Raw genomic sequence first — 22,440 nt, forward strand, 5'->3', positions numbered from 1 at the left:
AAAAACTAATTTCATGTTGGCGCCGGTTAGAATCTGCCTAGCCGTTGCGAGAAAGACTAAATAGAATTGACTGCAGCATTAAACCCACTGACATGAACACTGCTCTATAATGGTGGTTTATGAGAGAGAGACTGAAAGAGAGAGAGAGTAAGAATTATATACATGCTCTATGCATTACGTCATTGTCTCTAGTTAGTTTCAAAAGTGTTTTGAAATATCTAAACAAAAAGGTGTTGATATGATCTTTATTTACAGCACTAACTCATTAAGAACACATTTCTTTTTACAATAAGCCATAATTATAACTCTTTGTTTTCCTATTCTCTTCCCTGCTGCGATGTGCCTAGTTTCATAGTTGCCATGGCAAACTAATAAAACAAACCAGCAAATCCCACTGGTTAATCTCACAGCTGTTGCCATAGTTTTTGACCTTGAGGGCTTCCGTAAATGGAATTGAAAACAATCGGCACCATGGTGAACAATTCTTTTTTTAAATGTCGTATTATTATTTTAATCTAAGCAGGCAGGGACTAACGTTAGCTAAATAACAATGTGGCAGAGCGTTGGGGAAAACAGTTTTCAGTTGGCAGTTAATTGAAAATATAATTGACAGATGTGGAGATACATGCAGAGGGCTTGATGGACGGCAGGGCGGCTTTGCGCTGGTTTCTTGGCATGGTCTTTATGTACAGTATTAGAAGACTGAGGGAGCATTTGGTACATACATACACAGGAACTCTTTTCCTTCATTTATACTCCATCGTACGATGGCGTCACTAGCCAAAAATGGCTAGTCTACAAGCTCACGAAGCGTTGCAAGGGAGTGGAGTATAAATAAGGCATTTGTTGTCTTCTCTCTTTCTCTCTCCCTTTATTTTTTTCATTCTCTCTCATGTCATATACACTGAAATATTTCTATTTTGGCCATTTACACTTTTCACATTCAGATTATGTCCAAATATTATTCAGCTTGTCCTGTATCCTGTATACGTGGGAAAATCTGATTTATTTTCCAAGAGCTACTGTTAATGCAGAATACCGTGCTTGTAAATATGTCTCATAATGTGCCTTAGAAAGATGGTAAATGCTTGAGAAGTCTTATTTCCCACATGTGTAGCGATTTCTGTGCTGCCTGCAAACATTTTATTTTGTGTGGTGTGCATTTCTTTGTTGGTGGATCTATGCACACATTTTATTTCCACTCAGATGGCGGTTGAAAGTGTATTTGATGTTTGATATTTCACAAGGCCAGATGCACCTCTGACCACCTGCAGAGGGGCTTTGGGTATTCAGACGTTCACAATTTTATGTATTTAACCACATGAACCCTGCTGGTCCTATTTTGGGCATGTCATTATAGGTGACATTTAAAAAGAAAATATTTTAAAATGTTTAAAAAGCGAAAGTAGCTGTAGTTGTGAACTTGTAGATTGGCTATTTTCACTATTTGTTGTTCGATTAAGTATAGGGACTAGCATCCCTAGTCGGGGCATTTCATAATTGGAAAACATTCTGCAAAAGTATCAGATCTACAAGGGATCCCAACACAATGCGTTGTGAGCTTGTAGATCTTCTATTTTTGGCAAAGACATTTGTTGTAGAGGGAAAAAAGGAGGGGTCTGAAGTATAGGGTCTACAGTGTACCTGTCTCATTCACCTCTCTCTCCGCCACACACATGCTGTCTGGTCGGTCATACCAGCAAATTTGACCTTCTGACCGGTGACCAGAAACAAACCACCAACAACTGAACTAACTTGTGTCTCCCTTTTCCAAGGTGCTGGTGCCAAAGGGGCCCCAGTTCAAAGGGAAGATGATTGAAGTGGACATCTACGAGGCAGGGAAGCACTACCTGAAAGGACGGCCGGTGGACGACAGCCAACCCTTCACTGCTTCTATTGCTGCACCTCTGCAGAAGGGAGAGGTGTCAGGGCTCACTCAGGTACCACACACAAAAATAGCAGATCTACAAGCTCGCAATGCAATGTGTTGGCAGCTTGTAGATCGCCTATTTTCAGCAAAGAGATTTGGCTTGATGTAGAGGGAAGACCCCAGTCAAAAAAGCATATGTTGTTTAAGGGAAATGCACTGTTGATGTGCACTGTTATGTGCATGTGACAAATTAGACTTTTTGTCTAATTTGTCTGTTCTGTCGTCCTACATTTCCCATTATACATTAGTATATACTAACTGTAGTGCTTAAGTGATTAACCCTACAGCAAATACAGAGGTAATGTTGAATATTGTGAGTAGTGCCCATTTTTTTAGACCCATAAAATACATATTTCTTCACCACTTGTGCGGTGTGTGCAAAGTTGCGCAACCTTTCGAGTATGTTTAGGCTCTCAAAATGTGATTCATAAATAATAACACATTGCAGCTTTGCTAGGGCTTCGCTACTGGTGCCGTGCGCAGGGCCTAATAATAAAAAAGATTATTAGAAACTCTTAAAGGTTATTCGAATAATTGAAAAAGTAATCGACAGAATAATTGGTAAGAAAATAATCAACAGTTGCAGCCATATAGTTAACCCATTAAGACCGGGAACGCATCTCTGTCATTTTCAGATTTCTTTGGCTATTCAAAAAATAGCAGATATACCTATGAGCTTGTAGATCTGCTATTTTTTTGAAAGATTGTGAAAATGTTAGCAAATCTTTGAATATATATATTTTTTTTTAAGCGAACATTTGTAACTCAAATCTTTGCTTCTGGGGATTCTACAAATGTATTCTAAATCCTCCCTCCAAAAAAACGGGGAAAAAAACGTATGTCGCTATATTATCAGTGGTTCTCAAACTTCTTTCATGTCAAGGACCACCCAAAATGATATGTATTTGTCCGCGGACCCCCATCTCAAAATATTTTGTTCCAGGGACCCCCAGATGCAAAGATTTGAGTTAAAAATGTTTATATCTATATATTCAAAGTTTTGCACACATTTTCTTTTTTTCAAAAATAGCAGATCTACAAGCTCATAGTGCGGCACTCGGTGCCGCGCTATGAGCTTGTAGATCTGCTATTTTTGGAATAGCCAAAAGAAATCTAAAGTGACAGAGGTGCTTTCCCGGATTAAATGGGTTAATGTGTCCGTCCGCTGGATGTAAATGTGTTCTAGTGAATACATTTCAGACAGATTGAGCCTCTCGTCCTGTCCCTCTCTGAAGGACGTGTCTCAACATCATTTACTGCCTGTGGCCCATACTGTGTCTCTATTGCTTCCCCCTCGCATAATCACAGCCATAAAAATTGTGTTAACATCCAGCTATTCATAATTTTGTGTAGTCAGCGAATGACAGGGATATCTCTCTGTGTGTGTGCGTGTGTGTGTGTGTGTGTGTGTGTGTGTGTGTGTGTGTGTGTGTGTGTGTGTGTGTGTGTGTGTGTGTGTGTGTGTGTGTGTGTGCGCTCTCGCACCTATGCCTGTGTGTCCATGTGTCCACATTTTTTGATTCATGCTCTCGCACTGGTGCAAAGGACAAGCATATAGGCAGCATGAGATGAGTAATTTAAGCCAAGCTATGGCTGACTACACTGTTCTTTACCTCTCTCTCTCTCCCCTCCCCATGTTAATCTGTCTGTTTCTCCGCATGTTATTTTTCACTCTGACTAGTTGTAGCTTATAGTTCAGGACATGGAGTCACAGAGCAGAATATGATACACTTTCTAATTTCACACTCCATCAGCCTTTACTGCCACAGATGGAGGGAGGGAGAGAGAGAGAACAGGGAGAGGAGCGAGCGAGGGAGAGAGAGAAAGGAGGGAGGGAGAGAGACTGACGGCAACAGACAAGGAGCCGAGGAGTGTAGAAAGACAGGAGCCGAAACCCGCAGTGAACGAACGGGAGAATTAAAACGAGTAAAGAGGGAGATATAATAATGGGAGAGAGAGAGAGAGAGGGAACAGGAGAGGAGAGAGTGAAAGTTCACGCCACGTTGAGCAGCACGTCGTTTTCTGGGATCTCATGACATCATGTATGAAAAGTTCAACAGTGAAGACCTTGTAAAACTAGCAGCCTCATAAAACCCACTCTGTTCTCTCGCACGCACGCACGCACGCGCGCGCACGCACACGCGCACACACGCACACACACAGATAATTACATACCCTTACAGGTCAATGTTTACACTTTCAGTTCAATTAACACTCTGGATTTTTCCGTGCAGCCACACTCTTTCTTCTGTCTGTGTTTCTTCCTGTCGACACATGTACATCCACACATGTTACATGTGTGCGGGTGTGGACGCCAATTATCTCCAGTTAACTCCTAAGTGTGTTTCACAAGACACAGCGTTGCTTGAGGATTTATGGAGAGGAGGAGTGGTGGTGGGAGACTCATGGGAGGTACGGACAGGGAGCAAGAGAGAGAGACAGAAGGGGGTGAGAGAAAGAGAAGAGACAATGTTGGAGGAGTGACAGAGTGGCCTACAGTACAGTATATAGCACATAATCGTATCTTCTCTTTTTTTTGCACCATAACCGCAAGCCAAGGTCATGCTTGGGTTTGATCCCGGAAGTGTCAGTCAAAGATTTTCTGAACGCTGGTCTGTTGCAATTACAACCATGTCACGTCTAGAAAGTGAAATGTCATAAATGAATAATATTTTTTTCCTTATACTCTCAACATCATGAACACTGTGAGACGCCAGCTCCGATCCTCTCATCTCACATTATTCCGTTTTATTTTAGTTCCGAACACACATCAGTCATCAATCATATCATATTCAGTGTGTTCGCTGTCTTCAGGTGTCAGTAAAACCAACGTCCTCCACGACAAGAAGAACTCATCACTCCGAGACGTCATCGCGGCGATGATGCATCTAGGGCATTATGACACTTCTGTCCGCTGCTAATAACAGACCTAGAAGGTGGCATTGTAGCACAGGGCTAATAGATAAATGACCTACTGTACTAGCCTTGAAGCACCTGGAAGTGCATAGAAAACTAGCGTGCGGTGGAGCTACTGCATATGCATGGGAGCTGTACGTGATGGCTCCGTGCTCAAGGGCGTTGTGATGATGGAGACATAATTATGCCCACTATGATAGTGATTATAGCCGCTGTGCTTAGTTCTGAATGCACGGAGAACAGAGCACTACTCGATACGGACTGATACAAAAAAAGAGAGAGATGCACACACACCTGCAGGCACACATTAAACACACACACACACACACACACACACACACACACACACACACACACACACACACACACACACACACACACACACACACACACATTACACACATACATGCAATCTCACACAAGCACCCTGGTGCTTGGCCTATATATATTTTAAGCCCATCTATTTTCTATGAGTCTCTGCATGATTCCACCACACACTGAGCGCTTGCACTCTTTCCCTCCATGGATGTGTGTGTGTGTGTGTGTGTGTGTGTGTGTGTGTGTGTGTGTGTGTGTGTGTGTGTGTGTGTGTGTGTGTGTGTGTGTGTGTGTGTGTGTGTGTGTGTGTGTGTGTGTGTGTGTGTGTGCGCGCGCGCGCGCACATATGCATGTCTGTGGGTGCGTGTTAGAGAGAGAGAGATGAATGAGTGGTTAGGCAAGCCGGTAGACTCTCACCTCCATAGCTGACACAATAAGGTCTATAATTTCAGCCTGTAAGGCAGAGAGAGAGAGAGACAGACAAAGAGTGGGAATGAAGGCAGAAGGCATAAGGCTGGTGGGTTTGTGACGAGCGATAGGGGAAGCTGTCAGAGAGAAGGAGAGAGAGAAGCCAAGGCCTATCATTTCTATTGATATGTACCGAAAGGAGGACAGAGACTGAGGGAAAACAAAGGAAAGTAGGAGGAATATAAGTCAGTGATTAAGTAGCAGTGAGGTCTATACTTTCACCTCATGGACAGAGAAAAAGAGAGTGCAAATGAAAAAAAGAACTGTCATTTCAGAGATAGAGATAATTGCACAGCAGCCAGCATCCTTGTGTGTGTGTGTGTGTGTGTGTGTGTGTGTGTGTGTGTGTGTGTGTGTGTGTGTGTGTGTGTGTGTGTGTGTGTGTGTGTGTGTGTGTGTGTGTGTGTGTGTGTGAAGTATGGAGGGATAGTAGGATGAATGGATGGTTTGGATGGACAGATGAATGCCCAGGTGGATGAATGTAAAAGGAATGGGTGGCTGGGCAGGGATTTGTCTTTCTAGATGGATGCATGGGTGCTCGAGTGTACAGATGAGTGGCTTTGAAAACTGATGAACTGACTGATGATGGGAAAAAAAAGTTCTGATTCATAGATGTCCAGGATCTGTAGGGGATAGACGGCCATGAAAGAGTACTGTGGCATGTTGTACATTGTCAGCTTTCTATCTGTCTGGAGTGTGAAATAGCATGGGGCAATGGCGGGAAGAGATATGATAAAGTGTTCTGATTACATTATCATAATGATACTAGAGCAGACACTCAACAACACATGGAAAACTAGTGTGGCATCTTGTCATCACTAAGACAAACAAAGTTATGATATAGTGTAGCCTACTAGATGTTTTTGTTTTTTAGTTTTGCTGGTCCCTGTGAGGGAGTTCCCAGTGGTGCACTGGGCAGACCGCACCACCTTCCGCAACAACCAACATACTTGGAGTAGCTATTTCCATACCATACAGTGACGCCCGCAGTCAGCATGCTCTAGTCTAGGTGGTATAGCCGAGTAGAAGGCTCTCAGGACTTTCTGTGAGACCTTGAATTTCCTCAGCTACCTGAGGTGGTGCAGGCGTTCTCGCCTTCTTTGCCACAGTCTCTGTTTGCATAATCCAAGTCAGATCCTCTGTGATGTGCACCCTGAGGAGGTCCTTGAAGCTGCTCACCCTCTCCACTGATGCCCCGATGATCAGGAGGGGCGTGCTCGACCTCTGCCTTTGTGTACAGAGATAGTCGACGAATGTAAATGCCAAAATCTTGCTTTTTGTAATGACTTGAGATTGGAGGGTGTGGGGTATGTTTTTGTTGCATCGTGCAGAAACACCGCCCAATGTGCATGTCTGCGATTAGCTAGTACTGGTCCATAGGCTGGTGGGATGCTTATCCCATAGCCTGGGGGGAATTATAAATACAACATATATATACATAACAACAGTCATTAACCAATTTGAAAAATATTCATGAATTGATGTCCTTGGCCTGCTGGCAGCGTGCACAAGAAATGTGACACTGATTAGCCTAGTAGTTTGCAAGATTGGCTGCCTACAGAATATGAACGCACACACACACACGGCCGCCGAACAGTATGATCTCCAACTGAGATAAACCAGAGAAGCTTTTACCACCGCCGCATTTGCAGTGGTTCCCCCTTCATTTATGAACCATAATGCTTTTGCGTTGCCAGGTTCTACACATAGACAGCTGCTAGACGGTGAGATGGCTTCATCTAGAATTGCAGCAAGACATGCAACATGTGTCCTGGGTGAAGAGACACGCGCACGCATGTGCACGCACGCACGCACACACACACACACACACACACACACACACACACACACACACACTCACACTCACACTCACACTCACACTCACACACAGACACACACACACACACACTTAGCAATCAGGCATTCTGGATCAAGGTTTCTCTGCTTTCTCTCTGTCTTTCTACCCCTGTTCTTTTATCATAGTGGTGGTTGTGGATGTGATGAAAGCAGACAAAGGTTGTATGGATCAGAACGCACAGCATCTTGCTCCCCAACCCCCTTTCCTTTCTCTCACTCCATCTTTCAACCTCTTACTCGCCTCCTCTCCTGATCTCTGCTTCATTTCCACTCCCTTTCTTTGACTCACGCCTCCGTCTCTCTCCCATCTCTCTCTCTCTCTCTCTCTCTCTCTCTCTCTCTCTCTCTCTCTCTCTCTACCTCTCGCCCTCTCTCTGTCCATTCACAGAGGCCCATGGCCCTTTCTCCTTTTCTTTCTGCACAAGAGGAAGGCTGGTAATGAGTCTTTTAGAGGGACACAATGAGACAGAGAGTAAGGCCACTCAGCAGCAAGGATCGAGACACAGAGAGAGAGAGAGAGAGAGAGTCTTCATCTGTCCTCTTCCTCAGATGAAAGCAAAAGATGGAATAGAGGGGGAGAGAGAGTGAGTGAGAGAGAGGAAGAGAGAAAGAAAGAAAGAGAGAGAGAGAGAGATGTGATGAGATGGGGAGAGTGTCCTCTCCTCTCCCGCCCGCAGCAGATGGTGTACCTTCCGATAATCAGCTCTTTTCAAAGAACTCCCTCTCAAGGTGACAGATAGAGAAGAAAACAACTCCTCTGCTTCCACCAGACGGCAAAATTGATCGAATAAAATGAAAGAAAAGTAAAAGAAAAGAGGCAAAAAAAACGGAGGAAAGGAGGTAAAGAAAAGAAACGCACTCCGCCATCCACGACGACAAAGACACCAGAGATGAAGAAGAAATGGGCGGATTGAAAGAAGACGAAGCGGATGAATCTGACCTCAAGTGTTAAATTGGAAGACATGCTGCTTTTCTCCTCTAACTCTCTGCTTCTGTAGGGCCTTATCTTTCCCTTTTCACTTTCTGTCCATTTCTTTAGCACTTTCTTCCTCTCATTCCATTTTCTTACTCTCTAATACCTCCATCCTGACAGGTGTCTGTCAGTAACGTGTGTGTGTGTGTGTGTGTGTGTGTGTGTGTGTGTGTGTGTGTGTGTGTGTGTGTGTGTGTGTGTGTGTGTGTGTGTGTGTGTGTGTGTGTGTGTGTGTGTGTGTGTGTGTGTGTGTGTGTGTGTGTGTGTGTATTACCATACTTGTGAGGACCAAATGTCCCCGCAAGTATAGTAGAACATGAGAAATAGATGTTGTGAGGTTTTTAGGTTAAAAAATAGTTTTAGAAATAGTTTTAGAATTAGGAAGAATTCGGGTTAGGTTGTAGACCTGCTATTTGTGTTTACACACACACACACACACACACACACACACACACACACACACACACACACACACACACACACACACACACAGACACACACTGGTAAGGAACTGTAATGGGGTTCCTAGTTGCTAGAGGTGGTTCGTCAGTTAATGTGACTTATGGGAGGGAGCTGATTGGCTGGGATTGCTGGTCCTTTACATCATAACTCATCGAGTCACACATGGTGCTGCTGGACGCCAAAAGTCAACACGCACACACACACACATACACACACTCTCTCTCCTCCCCCTCTCCCTCTTTCTCTGTCTCCTCATACACATACAAACACACACTCTTATACGCACACATACACACATGGTCCCCTGGCGTGCCTGGGAGACTCCCCGCTAGCTGTTGGCTCCGTGGGACGGTGTCTTGATATGCGCGCACACACACACACACACACACACACACACACACACACACGCACACACGCACACACACACAAACAATTGAAGCGCTTGGCATTGATATGGCTCAGTGCAACTGTTACAGCGTGTTACTTTGATGTTGCGTTATGCACACATGTTGACAGCCATATTGTTATATATACAAAAAAACACATCTAAAATCAAAGACTGACTTCTCTTTCATTGTAGGGATGGAGATAATCCTCTCAAATCTATTTTTAACGCCTTTATTTATAATGTCGAAAGGTTTTTGCGTGGCCTGTGCACGACTTTGTTTACTTTTGTGGGCAAACAAATTGTTTAGCTTTCAAAACATCAGTCACGGTTATTTCGGGTGTTTTTATTCAGTGTGTCAAATTGCATTTACATGGCCTATGCTCTGTGTATACTTTAAAAACCATCGTCGCAACACACAAGTAAACAAGCTATCAAAACATTAATCACTTCTATTTTAAGTATTTTCATTTAAGATGTCAAATAGTATTACATGGCCCCGCTCTATTTGGGAAATATTTATTTTGTAAGTCAAAAGGTTCTACATGCCCCGTTGCTGCGTGTTTACTTTGAGACCGAGAGATTGTTTAGGATGAAAATGAATTGCATCAGGGACGTTTCTCCCCCCCCCCCCTTCCAAGTCGTTTCTTGTCTTTTGATTACACTGCATATTAAAAATAGTTCCCTAGAGTCAGTCTTGTAAACAAGTTCATGTAAGCAAAGATCTCCAGTGATTTTGTGTTTTCACTATCCCCTGGAGGCCACTCAGCTTTTTCACCAGAATTACAGCTTAGTGGGGAAGTGAAAGCACTTGATGGTAATAAAATGTTCCATTCTGTAATAGTATGTGAGTCGAAGGAAACTAAACACAGTCCACAAAACTACAGCAAGTTCTTTGCTTATAGTACGGTAAATCATTTTCCTGTTTCTTTCTTGGTCCAGGCAAAATATTCTCTATATGAATTAAAATGTATTGAAAATGTATTTTTGCATGTAGAAGGGCACGTTCATGTATATGCAGTAAACCCCTCACCCCCTCACCCGAAAGCCACAGTGTAATTTAAACACTGGCAACGCCACCATTAGTTATGGCCTTAACCACTAAAACCCTACTTTGTCGACCGGGGTCCCCCAGGGATCTATACTTGGTCCCCTTCTTTTTTCCCTCTACACCAAATCTCTTTACCAAAATAGCTGATGAACAAGCTCCCAACACGACACGTTGTGAGCTTGTAGATCTGCTATTTTCGCCGAATGGTCGCACCCCAGATTGGGACGCTAGGGTTCAAGTGGCTAACCCACTTGAACCCTGTATACAGTACATAGTTGACCGGGGTCCCCCAGGGGTCCACTATACCTGTTCCTGTGTTGTGAGCTTATAGATTGCTATTTTTCCACAATGTTTGCCCCCCAGAATAGGTACACGCTAGGGTTCATTTTAACATCAGCTCCCTGCTTCCTGGGGAGAGCGAGGTGTTCTCACAACAGAACATTGTTCTCATATGAATCTCTTGTCCTTGAGCCGAGACTCATGAAAAAACATCTCGGTATGCTTTAGTGAAGCTGAGGAGCCACTCTAACCTGACCTCTGACACACTGTGGCTGCTGGTGTGGAGACTGAAAGTAAGGCAGGCACAGCAGTTTATTCAAGTCAATGGAGCATGCTATAAAAGAATTAAATTGGATTTTTACACCAAAACACATCAGTCCTCGAACCCACACACACACACACACACACACACACACACACACACACACACACACACACACACACACACACACACACACACACACACACACACACACACACACACACACATAGTGATCTTTGCAGATCTCATGAACTGATGAAACATGTACTGTGTGTGTGTGTGTGTGTGTGTGTGTGTGTGTAACCCTGGCCTGTTCTTAATGTTTCCTTTGATCATGTCTCTCTCTCACTCTCTCTCTCTCTCTCTCTCTCTCCCTACCATCTCCAACGTGATGTTATTAGTGGTAGTGTAATTTCCTTACTCACAAACCACAGCTACATGTAAAGTTAGACATGCTATACACGCACACACACACACACACACACACACACACACACACACACCTCCATGTGCCGTACAGTACATATTGTCTTTGGTTACCGTAACTGTAAACTTGATGCAGTCCTTTTCCCATGGACCTAGTTTACTGCATGTGACATGGGTATTAAGGACAGAGTGTGTGTGTGTGTGTGTGTGTGTGTGTGTGTGTGTGTGTGTGTACAAAACTCTACACGCACATAGTAGTGGATAATGTATATATTGTGTGTTTGTGTGTGTGTCATGAAACTGCCCCAATTATCATTATGTACTGTTGGTGGACGTGCGTGCGTGCGTGCGTGTGTGCGAGACACAGGATCGAGTGGTCGTTTCAACTGTGCATGTTTGTGGGGGCGTGTGTATGCATTTGTAACATGACACATGGAGGCCTGGTTGTTTTGTTGGACACCATGTGCCTGCGGTGTCTGTCTGACTCTGTGTGGGTGTGTGTGTGTGTGCGGTGTGTGTGTGTGTGTGTGTGTGCGCGGTGTGTGTTTGTGTGAGCAGGTTTGCATGCACATGCTTGTGCACATAGAGGGACAGGCTGTGACGTGTGTATGTATGTTACATGACATGAGGTGTGACAGTGTGGGCCATGTGCTCACAGGTGAGATGATTCTTCCGCAGCAGCATGTGGATGTGGCGCGTTTTCTTTCTTGTACCAGTGAGCACATACTGCACTTTACTGGAGTATTTCCAATTGTCTGTACTTTTACTTCTACTCCACTACATCTCAAAGGAAAATATTGTACTTTTACTCCACTTCAATGATTTGAAAACTTTACTTACTAGTTACTTTGATACAGATATAAATGATTACATTATAAAACATACATCAACCACTTTAGCCCTATTTTATACCTAGGCTATTTGAAAATAGCCAATCTACAAGCTCACAACGTGCGTTGTGAGCTTCTAGATCTGCTATTTCAGTACTTTTACTTTTGGTACTTTAAGTACATTTTGATACCAATACTTTTGTACTTTTACTAAAGTACATTTTGAATTCCGGACATTTAGAGTACTTCTGCATTGCAGTATTGATACTTTTACTTAAGTAAAACATTTGAGTACTTTTTCCACCACTGCCCATCGGTGTGACACTCAGGATTTCACTTTGTAATGTGTCTGTGCATGTGCCTGTACATATTTGTCTCTCCGTGCCAATAAAAGTCTTTAAATTGAAAAGCGAGTTGAATTGAGAGACCTCGTCTCCCTCAGCTCGTCCTGGTCAGCAACCCCCAGCAGAAAGTCCATTCTTTTTAACTAGACTCCATCATTCCTCTATTAGCCAGGCAATTCTCTGTCTTCTATGACTTTGACCTCAACACTGCCCTGTACGGTGGAGGAAAAGATTGAAAAAATCCCTTTTACTCTCTCTGTCATCCCCCTGTCTGTCTGCCTGCCTGCCTGTCTGTCTGTCTGTCTGCCTGTCTGTCATATAATCTCTCTCTCTCTCCCTCTTGCCATGTTTTTCCTGGATTGATGTCCAGTGTCTACAGTATATCGTCATCTAATCTACCTTCTCATTCTTTCTCTATTCCTCTGTTGTTTCTTTATCACTCACACACTTCTCCGCTCTCCCTCTTGTGTCATTTAGCTTGTGCGTGCGTGCGTGCGTGCGTGCGTGCGTGCGTGCGTGCGTGCGTGCGTGCGTGCGTGCGTGCGTGCGTGCGTGCGTGCGTGCGTGTGTGCGTGCGTGCGTGTGTGTGTGTGTGTGCACACGTGTGCCTATGTCCAGTACTATCACAGCTTGTTCTCATTATCACTATATTGCTTTGTGAACTGGCCTCTCACTGAGATGCCTGTTACAGTATCTCTCCATGGCTTTGTTATAAGCCTCCCGAAACAACACACACGCGCACACACACACACACACACACACACACACACACACACACACACACACACACACACACACACACACACACACACACACACACACACACACACACACACACACACACACACACACACACAGTGTGTCTAGAATGACGGTGACAGCTGTTATGGGATCATGTGAGAACTGTGACCACAGAGCATTGTATTGACTGCCTTTCAGTGTAAGTGTGGGTGGGTGCCCTTGAGTGTGTATGTATCCGTCTACGTGGTTGTGTGTGGTAGAGGAATGTTGGTGTGAAAGTGCAGAGAGAAATTGTGAGTGTGTGTGTGTGTGTGTGTGTGTGTGTGTAGGAGAAGAGAAGGCGTTTTTTGAGGCCTTTTGTTGGCAAAATCCGCAGTGCTCATTTAACTCTAGAAGTTTAAAATTGGACCAAAATATGGGCCCATCTTTACACTCTCAGAGTTCAATGAACACTGAGAATTTAACTGTGTATGGGACGGGGAACCCCAGCTGGCTGGCAGGCAGGTAGACAGACAGACAGACAGACAGTGTATGCCTGCGGTATCATGTTGGATGATTTTACTGAGGATTACCCACTTTGAACACACGCACACGCACACAAACGCACACACGCACACACACACACACACACACACACACACACACACACACACACACACACACACACACACACACACACACACACACACACACACACACACACACACACACAGTATCCAAGTATCCACCCCACAGGCCTACACCTGTAGAAATACACACACATGCGCGCGCTCTCTCTCTCTCTCTGTCTCCCTCTCTCTCTCCCCCTCTCTCACTCACACAACGCAGCATGCAAGCTAGCAGGTGGTGAATTATTGTTATAATCCACCTATCTCCTCCCTTTGCTTTCAACTCTCATGGCATCTCCTCTCCTGCTCTCCTTCCTACCCAGCCTATCATCTTCTGCCCCCCCCCCTCGGCTCTCAGTAGTAGTAATAGCTCATAGATTGTATTATTCAGTCTTCTTTCAGAACCCCTGCTGTTCCAATATACCTGTGCATACAGACGACACATGTGAAAAATGGCTCGTTTATGCTCCGTCGCAGACTGGCATCTGTAATGCGTTGTGAGCTTGTAGGTCTGCTATTTTCATACGACAAAGAAGAACATCATGCTTCATCCATTTCACTCTGCCTCTGTGTCCGTAGTGATATTTACAGGCAATACTTTCTTCCCATTTTACCCCCTTTCCATCTCGGTCTCTCTGTCTGTCACTCTTATTTCTATTTTCCTGTGTCATACTTTACAAGTTTTACGTGGGCCACTTTAAAAGATTGACACACCGCAGCGGTTTTGAAGAGCCCCGTTGAAGTACAGCGGGCATTATCCTGTCAGTTTGGGATTAGCGGGCTTCGAGTTTGCGGACGGGCGTGCTTGGAAGTCATTATAAACAGATCTTGTGTTCATTTAAACGGGATCATTACACAGGAGATCATAAGATGAGGGCTAGATCATATAGCCATATGTCTCAGAACTATGACAGTAGGAGGAGGGGGGTGTTAAACCTACCCTCTTACTGTGGAGCCTATCAGAGAGCATCACTTCCTTATTGTCCCTCGAACGCCCTTTTTTGCCCCGGAACACACAGAGTATCATCTTCGGGGTGAGCGGCCGAGTCAAACGCCCGCGCGGCGCTAACGGGAGCTCGCTAACCAGACATTGTTATGGTATCTGCCCCGCCGTTGTCCGCGACCCTCTCTCTCTCTCAGGGACTAAGGATGTGTCACACAGGCGGTGTTGGTTATAGTATCCTTCCCTCCATTGTGTCTGGTAACAGAGGAAAGCATTCATGGACAATAGCGAGGACAGGAGTGGGTGGCATAAGGCAGTGTTCACAGCCATCAGAAAGGTGGAGAGTGGGAGTAGCGGATGGGTTACAAAGAGCGCAGACATATGGCACACACACACACACACACACACACACACACACACACACACACACACACACACACACACACACACATGCGTAGGCGTGCAAGTCAAACTTGCTCTCTGTGTGCACGTACGAAGTGGAGTAATAGACAAAGTCTCTCATTGTGGTGGGTTTCGTTTTCGTCTCGTTCACGTGCACACGCCCTCTGACAACTTTATCTGGGTTCTCTGTTCTGGTGCAGACATTTTGAAATGGTAAAGGGCAGCACAGTGAGACATGCACACAGGCAGAAACCTTGTATCTCCAAATGTCTACTTTTTTTTTTTTTTTTCGTCATTTAATGCCCTACTTCCTCATACAAGAACGCATTGTGAGCTTGTAGATCGGCTATTTTCACTATTTCTGAACATTTCCGTTCCATTTTTTTGAAAAGTTACGGTTTTGCACATACAAGGTTTCCACCTGACATCGACGGTATAGTACATAATGTACACACACGCACGCACGCACGCACGCACACACACACACATGCACATGCACACATCGCTCAGGGCACAGTGGGAGGGGCTGTCTCCAGGGTGAGCAGGCAAAATGAGAAGGGAAGTCTCTGGAGGGTGGTGTCTTGCGTACTTACACACACACACACACACACAGACACACACACACACACACACACACACACACACACACACACACACACACACACACACACACACACACACACACACACACACACACACACACACACACACACACACACACACACACACACACACACACAGAAAAAATAATTTAGTGAACAGCTGTCTCCAGGAGACAACACAACAAAATCCTCAGTGTTCATTTAATCCTGGAAGTGTAAAATGGACACCAGTGGACCCATAAGGGTCCATTTGTGTCAATACTACTGAGGGTTTTACTATGCAGCATGCAAGACAGGAGAGAGAGAGAGAGAGAGAGATTAAGTTGAATTACACTAAATATGAAAAGAATGACATCCCATCAGCCCCTCTGGACTTGATTAAAGGAAAGCCGGTGATCAATTGTTCAATATTGCCGAGGCGTAATCCACATTACAGTGGCTGCTGTCTGGAACATCAGGTATGTGACGCACAGCAAGGTCACGCAGATCGATGTGTGTTCTACCTGCAGCCACTGACGGACAACGCGGCCCGTCTCCGTCTCTCTCATCCAATTTGCTTAATGCTCAAATTAGTAGCCCCTGGTGCTGACAGTCCACCAGCTTCTAATCAATTGCTGGTCAACGGGTTGTCACTCGGAAGGGAAAAGTAACCCCCTTTTTCTAAGTCATGAAGAGAAAGTACAAGACAGGTGATATCAAAGTGTATGATAATGAGTTAGTGGAGGCTGAGGAAATGGTAATGCCATGGAACTTTCAGTCCCTGTCTCTCTTTTAATGCCTGATTGTCTCCGCCAGGCCGAAAGGCATGGCAGAGACTATATTTTGCACCCTGTCCGTGTGTGTCTGTGACCAGCTAATCTCTGCTACCGGTGGGCCGTTCACAGCGAAACTGTGAACTTAGTGTCTGATTGCGGTGACAGTTTGCACGCACATTCACACTACGTTGAGGAGCAAATGCCACCCTTTTTAACATTGCCCTATTATAGCGCCACCAGGAGGCAGATTTTTGCAAATCATTACTCCTTTGATTAAACATTTTTTCCAAACATCACGCAAATCGGTTCACATTATCTCTATAGTCAAGTGATCAAGACAGATCCGTCAGATTTTTCATATTCTATCCTGATTGGCGAATTCCAAACATTGTTGGCCCACAATAACCCCTGGCGGAGACCTGTGCTCCGAGGGGCACTTTTTCTAGTTTATTATCGGCTTGCACGGCGTGTCGTGCACCAAAAACAACCTGTCTACAAGCTTGTACAGTATATCAGCTGTTTCCAGTGTATTGTATAAATCAGTGGTTCTCAACCCTTTTTGGGAGCAGTGCCCACTTGATAATCTCAAAAGCATTTGAGGTCTGGTCCACCCATCTGACCAGTTAAAGGGCAAGACCACTTTGGTAGAGGTTTGGGTTGTGTAGTTACCTTGCCATGATGTAACTCCAAAGGTGGACAGGAAATCAAAAATAATTGCTCCATTGTTTAGAAATTGATAAATTCAAAATATGCTCCTCATTGACTTAAATTGTACGGTAAAACAGCTCTCAAAGTCACTCTTTTAGCACGTACGCAAACACAAACAAAGCTGATTCAGACATTATAGAACATCACCAAACCCAGTACTGTTTTTTTTTTAATAAAAATGTCAACTTCCTGTTGATTTTACTATGTGAAGATCCGGATCCGGATCCGCGGATCCAGTCCGGGTTTTCTTCTAAGAAAATAGCAAAATCAACAGGAAGTAAACATTTGTATTAAAAAAAAACAGTACTGGGTTTGGTGATGCTCTATAATGTCTGAATCAACATTGTTTGTGTTTGCGTACATGCTAAAAGAGTGACTTTGAGAGCTGTTGTACCGTACAATGTAAGTCAATGAGGAGCATATTTTGAATATATCAATTTCTAAACAATGGAACAATTTTTTTTGATTTCTTGTCCACCTTTAGAGTTACATAATGGCAAGGTAACTACACAACCCAAACCTCTACCAAAGTGGTCTTGCTCTTTAACAATTTATCAGTATGACAATGAAAACTCACTTTTTAAGGTTTTAAACTCAAAAATACAATGATCTTTTCTAAAAATGTATGTTATATCATCATTCAAATCTCAGTGTTTCGACAATTATTGTGGGGGCCCACTTGCAACGGTATCCTCACGGCCCAGGCCCACCGAGTGGGCCCCCGGGCCACGGGTTGAGAACCAGTGGTATGAATCACCCTCAAGCGATGGCCCTGGCTGCACTGTCTACGGAGGCTAATATCCAGGGACACTAGTGGATGTACTTCCAAATGCAATAACGATTAGAGCCAATGGTCTCTAATGGCTGATGTGTGGCTCATCGTCAAAAGATCGTTTTATGAAGACATCCCCGGCTGATGGGTTCATGACTTCACAGGATGATACATAGGGGAAAGTGTGCGCTCTATTTATCCAGGAGAAAATTGCGAGCAGAACTCGGCGTTCCTCACCTCATGTTCCCCGTATATAATTTCTTCTCATTTCTTTTCTTTTCACTCCTTTTCCTTTTCCACCGCTCCTCCTCGGCGCGAGGCCGTCCATCTATCACTGTCACCGGCCTTCACTGGCAGATGTCTTTTTAATGGTCTGACACATTAGGACTTAACCGGACCTGCTGATTACAGGCACTTGATTCCTTGGCTCGCTGCCCAGTCTAATGGCTAACCTTAGAGTTTGATATGTGACCATGGCCAATTGATTTGCCCTGAAGATGAGGCCCTGATTATGGGTTACGGACAGGAGTTAAAAGCCCCATTATACTTCCTGCCTCGCCAGTGTTGCGCGCCGGAAATAGCAGATATGCAAGCTCACAACTAAGTATAAATCAGGCTTTGGATGCACACCTCTGACTTTGCCTCCCCATTGCCAGAGATTTTTCATTGAAAAAAAAAAAGTACTCAGGAGCCGAGATACAGAATGTTTAAGTTTTAAGTTAACAAGGAAGTGGATGGGAGTCTAGATCTTAGAAAAATCATATCTCCTTGGTCTTTGGGTCAAATGGGCCAAAAAAAACAAAACATTTTTTTTCTTTTTTTTTATTCCGTTTTTTACGTTCTTGGCAGAATTGGTTAATTACGTTTTTTACGTTTTTGGCAGGGAATCAGTTAACATACATCTTAATACATAACACACATAAATATAAATAATAATTATAATTATATCTTGTTTGGCCGAGCGTCAATACGAACACAATTGGCCATGTTCAGGGGAAGGAAGCCGGGAGGAGTAGGACGGAGGCACTACATGCTCCCGTGGGTGTTCCTCACTGACTGGTGAGCCGGTAGGCTACCACAGAAGTGGCAACACAGAGAGGGGAAGAATTAATTGGAAACAAATAAAATGGGAAAAGGGGGTTAAAAAAAATATTTATGAAAAAAGAAAGATGAAAAAACGAACATGATTCCAGTCCTGCTTGGATGTGTGCTTACATGTAGCTTGGGATCCATCTTTTTACAATCAGTGTTGACATATAATGGCATTTAATTTAATCTCTGGTGTGTACCGAGGATTAACACACTCAACCTACTCGACACTCATCTCAACTGAATTCTCTTATCTGTCCGTGTCACCCCACAGGAACAGGCGGCTCCCCGGGCCAATGGGATTCATGGGCCCGCCTCCTTGCCCTCCTCATCCAGCTTGCTGATTGGCTCCTACAGCCTGGACAGGGAAAGGCTGAAGATGCTGGGGGTGGGGCTGGCGGTGGCAGCAGCGGTGTTGGCCTTCATTCTGGAGAAACTCTACTGAGGGAACATTCAGCACAGCAACGTGTCTTCCTGAGGACACCTGAGGACAGTGACATCACTGGAAGCTAAACGAGGTGGAGCAGGGTTAAGAACAGTGAACACTCTGCCCGGGTTCCTTCTATAAGACACTAAATGATGGTGTTGCGGTCGGGCTGAAACCTTGTATCTCCATATTTCCACTCTTTATGTTTTTCGTAAATCAATTCCCTACTTCATCATACAAGAGTGTCGCAGAAAAGTAGTGAAAATAGCAGACCTGCAAGCTCCCAACACGTCTTGTAGATCGGCTGTTTTCACTATTTTAAAACATTGTTTTTAATTATAATAAAAATAAATGGTTTTGGAGATACAAGGTTTCCATCCGACAGCAACGATTATGCTGTTCTGCCACACTAGGAGGAAAAAGTAGATGACATCACAAGAGTTATAGATTGGAGTATATTTTCTCTCTTTTTCTTTTTAAAAATGATTGATGGGTTTTGCTCCAGCTTTGGTTCCTGTGATGTCAAAGATTTGTGGACGGCTTTCTAACGCACAGAGCTTATTCAATAGGAATTTAGTAAATGTTTTCAATCGTGTATAAATAGTCCTCATGCTGCTTTGGAGGAAATGGAAAAATTAGATGCAAGTTTTTACTCCTTCATCCCATCCTGTTATGAGGACGCAGAAGCATATCGCTGCTGTCAGGCAGAAACCTTGTATGTCCATATTTAATTTTTACGCTGTTGTAAATGAATGCCCTGCGTGTTCCACAAAAGTAGTGAAAATAGCCGATCGACAAGCTCACAACGCCTCGCATCGCGAGGCGTTGTGAGCTTGTCGATCGGCTATTTTCACTACTTTTGTAAAACATAAATTATAATGATATAAAAGGAACAGTTTTGGACTTACAGGGTTTCCACCCGACAGAGATGATATTTTTGATGTGCTGGAGACGTGTAGCCTTCAGCAGTGATGAGACCTGGCAAATGAGTCGACGTCAATGTAGATAACATGACGGCGTCGGTGACTGTATGTATAGTCACTGCCGAGGAGAATCAAACGCATCTCTTCTACTCAACACATTTCAAACTCTGTCTGAAAGCTCATACCGCCTTGCTATTTATAGTAGACTTGTTGATTATATACTTACCAAAGAAGATTTTTGATGTTGAATACACCACTACAGGGAGAGAAGAAAAAAAGTGAATTGTGAAACTCTCCATACTTGTTTGCTTCAATACTGAGGTTTTGACAGCTGAATACTATTTTGACAGGTAATGTGAGTTTTCAGACAGTGAAGACTATTAAAATATATATTTAAATATATTTTTTTGACATCCTCTGATTGAGGATTGAAATGTGGATGTGTCTCTCTCTCACACACACACACACACACACACACACACACACACACACACACACACACACACACACACACACACACACACACACACACACACACACACACACACACACACACACACACACACACACAAATGTGTAACATAAAATGTGAGTAAGATGTGCATACTGTGGAAGAGGAAGGAGTTCAAAAGTGAACTGTCAGAATGTTGTTTTAGTTTCTAAACCTTCTGTTCAAAGTATTTATTTTTCACCACAGAGATAAAAGAAACACTTTTTAGCACAGCTTCACTGCATAATTGTTTTTGAAGTTTATTTTAGTTTTAGAGAAAAGTGATCTTAAGATGCTTTTTTTTGTCTTAAATGTCAAGGTCAAGGATATTGTACATCCCAGAACAACCTCAACAACTGAGTGGTCCAGACAGTTGGCCAATGGGGATAAAGCTGTTCTCCTCTTGGATTGATGATGATCAGATTTGTTTTGTTTTGTTATGACATGTATGTTGACTTGCTTTTGGTGGGATAGGAAGCTGGCAAAATGCAAAGCCCACCCCTGACCTGTAGACAGTAGAACTGTGGCCTCAGGTGTGTATTGCCTTAATTTGGTCATTAATTGTTGTTTCCTTATTAAAGTTTCATCAGCATTGTCCTCGCCATCAGTTTAATAAGGGGCAAAGGTAATTACTCCAGAATGACTTGTCTGCAATGTGGATAGATTGACCGATTGATCGGTTGGTTGATTGAAGCATCGATTGACCGATTTGCCACAATCTATATACAATCTCTTCTTTTCCTCTGTCTACTTGCCTCTCCTATATCTCTGTCAGTTTTATGATGTTTATTTGGATTCATATGGGAATGATTTTGTAAAGGATGTCCGCCTTTTAATTTTGGTTCTCTTCCCGTGTTCATTTTAGATGTGATGTGTATCGTCATCATACGGCTCTCCATCTGTCTTGGATAAAAAGTTGTTGGAGTGCAGTGAACGTGTCGCCCTGCGTCTTTCTTTCCCTTCCGTCAGCAGCGCTCACAACATGTGCACTGAAAGCTCATCTTCACAGACACTTAATAATACATGCCCCAATTTATGTGTCGCATTGCGCTGCCACACGTGTCTCTGTCGCGCTCGTGTGTGTCTGCATGTTTGCGCTTCTCTCCCTGTGCGTGCGTGTGTGTGTGTGTGTGTGTGTGTGTGTGTGTGTGTGCTGTATCTACGCTGTAGATGTGCGTAACTGTGCTTCTGTGCCTCTTCGACACATCGTTGCTGTCGGGTGGAAACCTCATATGTCCAAAACTGAAATTTCAAATTAAAAAATAGCAACAAAAAAAATAGCCCATGTGCTATGCGACGCATTTTGAGCAGGTAGATCGGCTATTTTTGCTACTTTTGTGTGACGCCGTAAGTTATAATATGGAGATACAAGGTTTCTGCCCGACAGCAAATACATCCTAGGCCTGTGTGTGTGTGGGGGGGTTCTCACTGTCTAATGTGTCTGTGTGTGTTTATACATGCTTTTGCTGTGTGATGTTG

The 22,440-nt window shown here is 43.9% G+C and overlaps 1 protein-coding gene across 1 annotated transcript in view; it reads left to right on the top strand.

The window, feature by feature from the left end:
• The window catches only part of cdkal1 (CDK5 regulatory subunit associated protein 1-like 1), a 322,737-nt gene extending 300,847 nt beyond the window's left edge, over positions 1-21,890 (top strand). Inside the window, exons 14-15 of the mRNA XM_084052870.1 lie at positions 1,776-1,940; positions 19,396-21,890. Coding sequence (XP_083908996.1) covers positions 1,776-1,940; positions 19,396-19,566 — 336 coding nt within the window. The 3' untranslated portion in view covers positions 19,567-21,890. The remainder of the gene's footprint in view (positions 1-1,775; positions 1,941-19,395) is intronic.
• The last annotated feature ends 550 nt before the right edge of the window (positions 21,891-22,440 follow it).

Source organism: Gymnoscopelus microlampas (assembly GCF_963454915.1).
Source record: "Gymnoscopelus microlampas genome assembly, chromosome: 3".
Taxonomy (NCBI): Eukaryota; Metazoa; Chordata; class Actinopteri; order Myctophiformes; family Myctophidae; genus Gymnoscopelus; species Gymnoscopelus microlampas.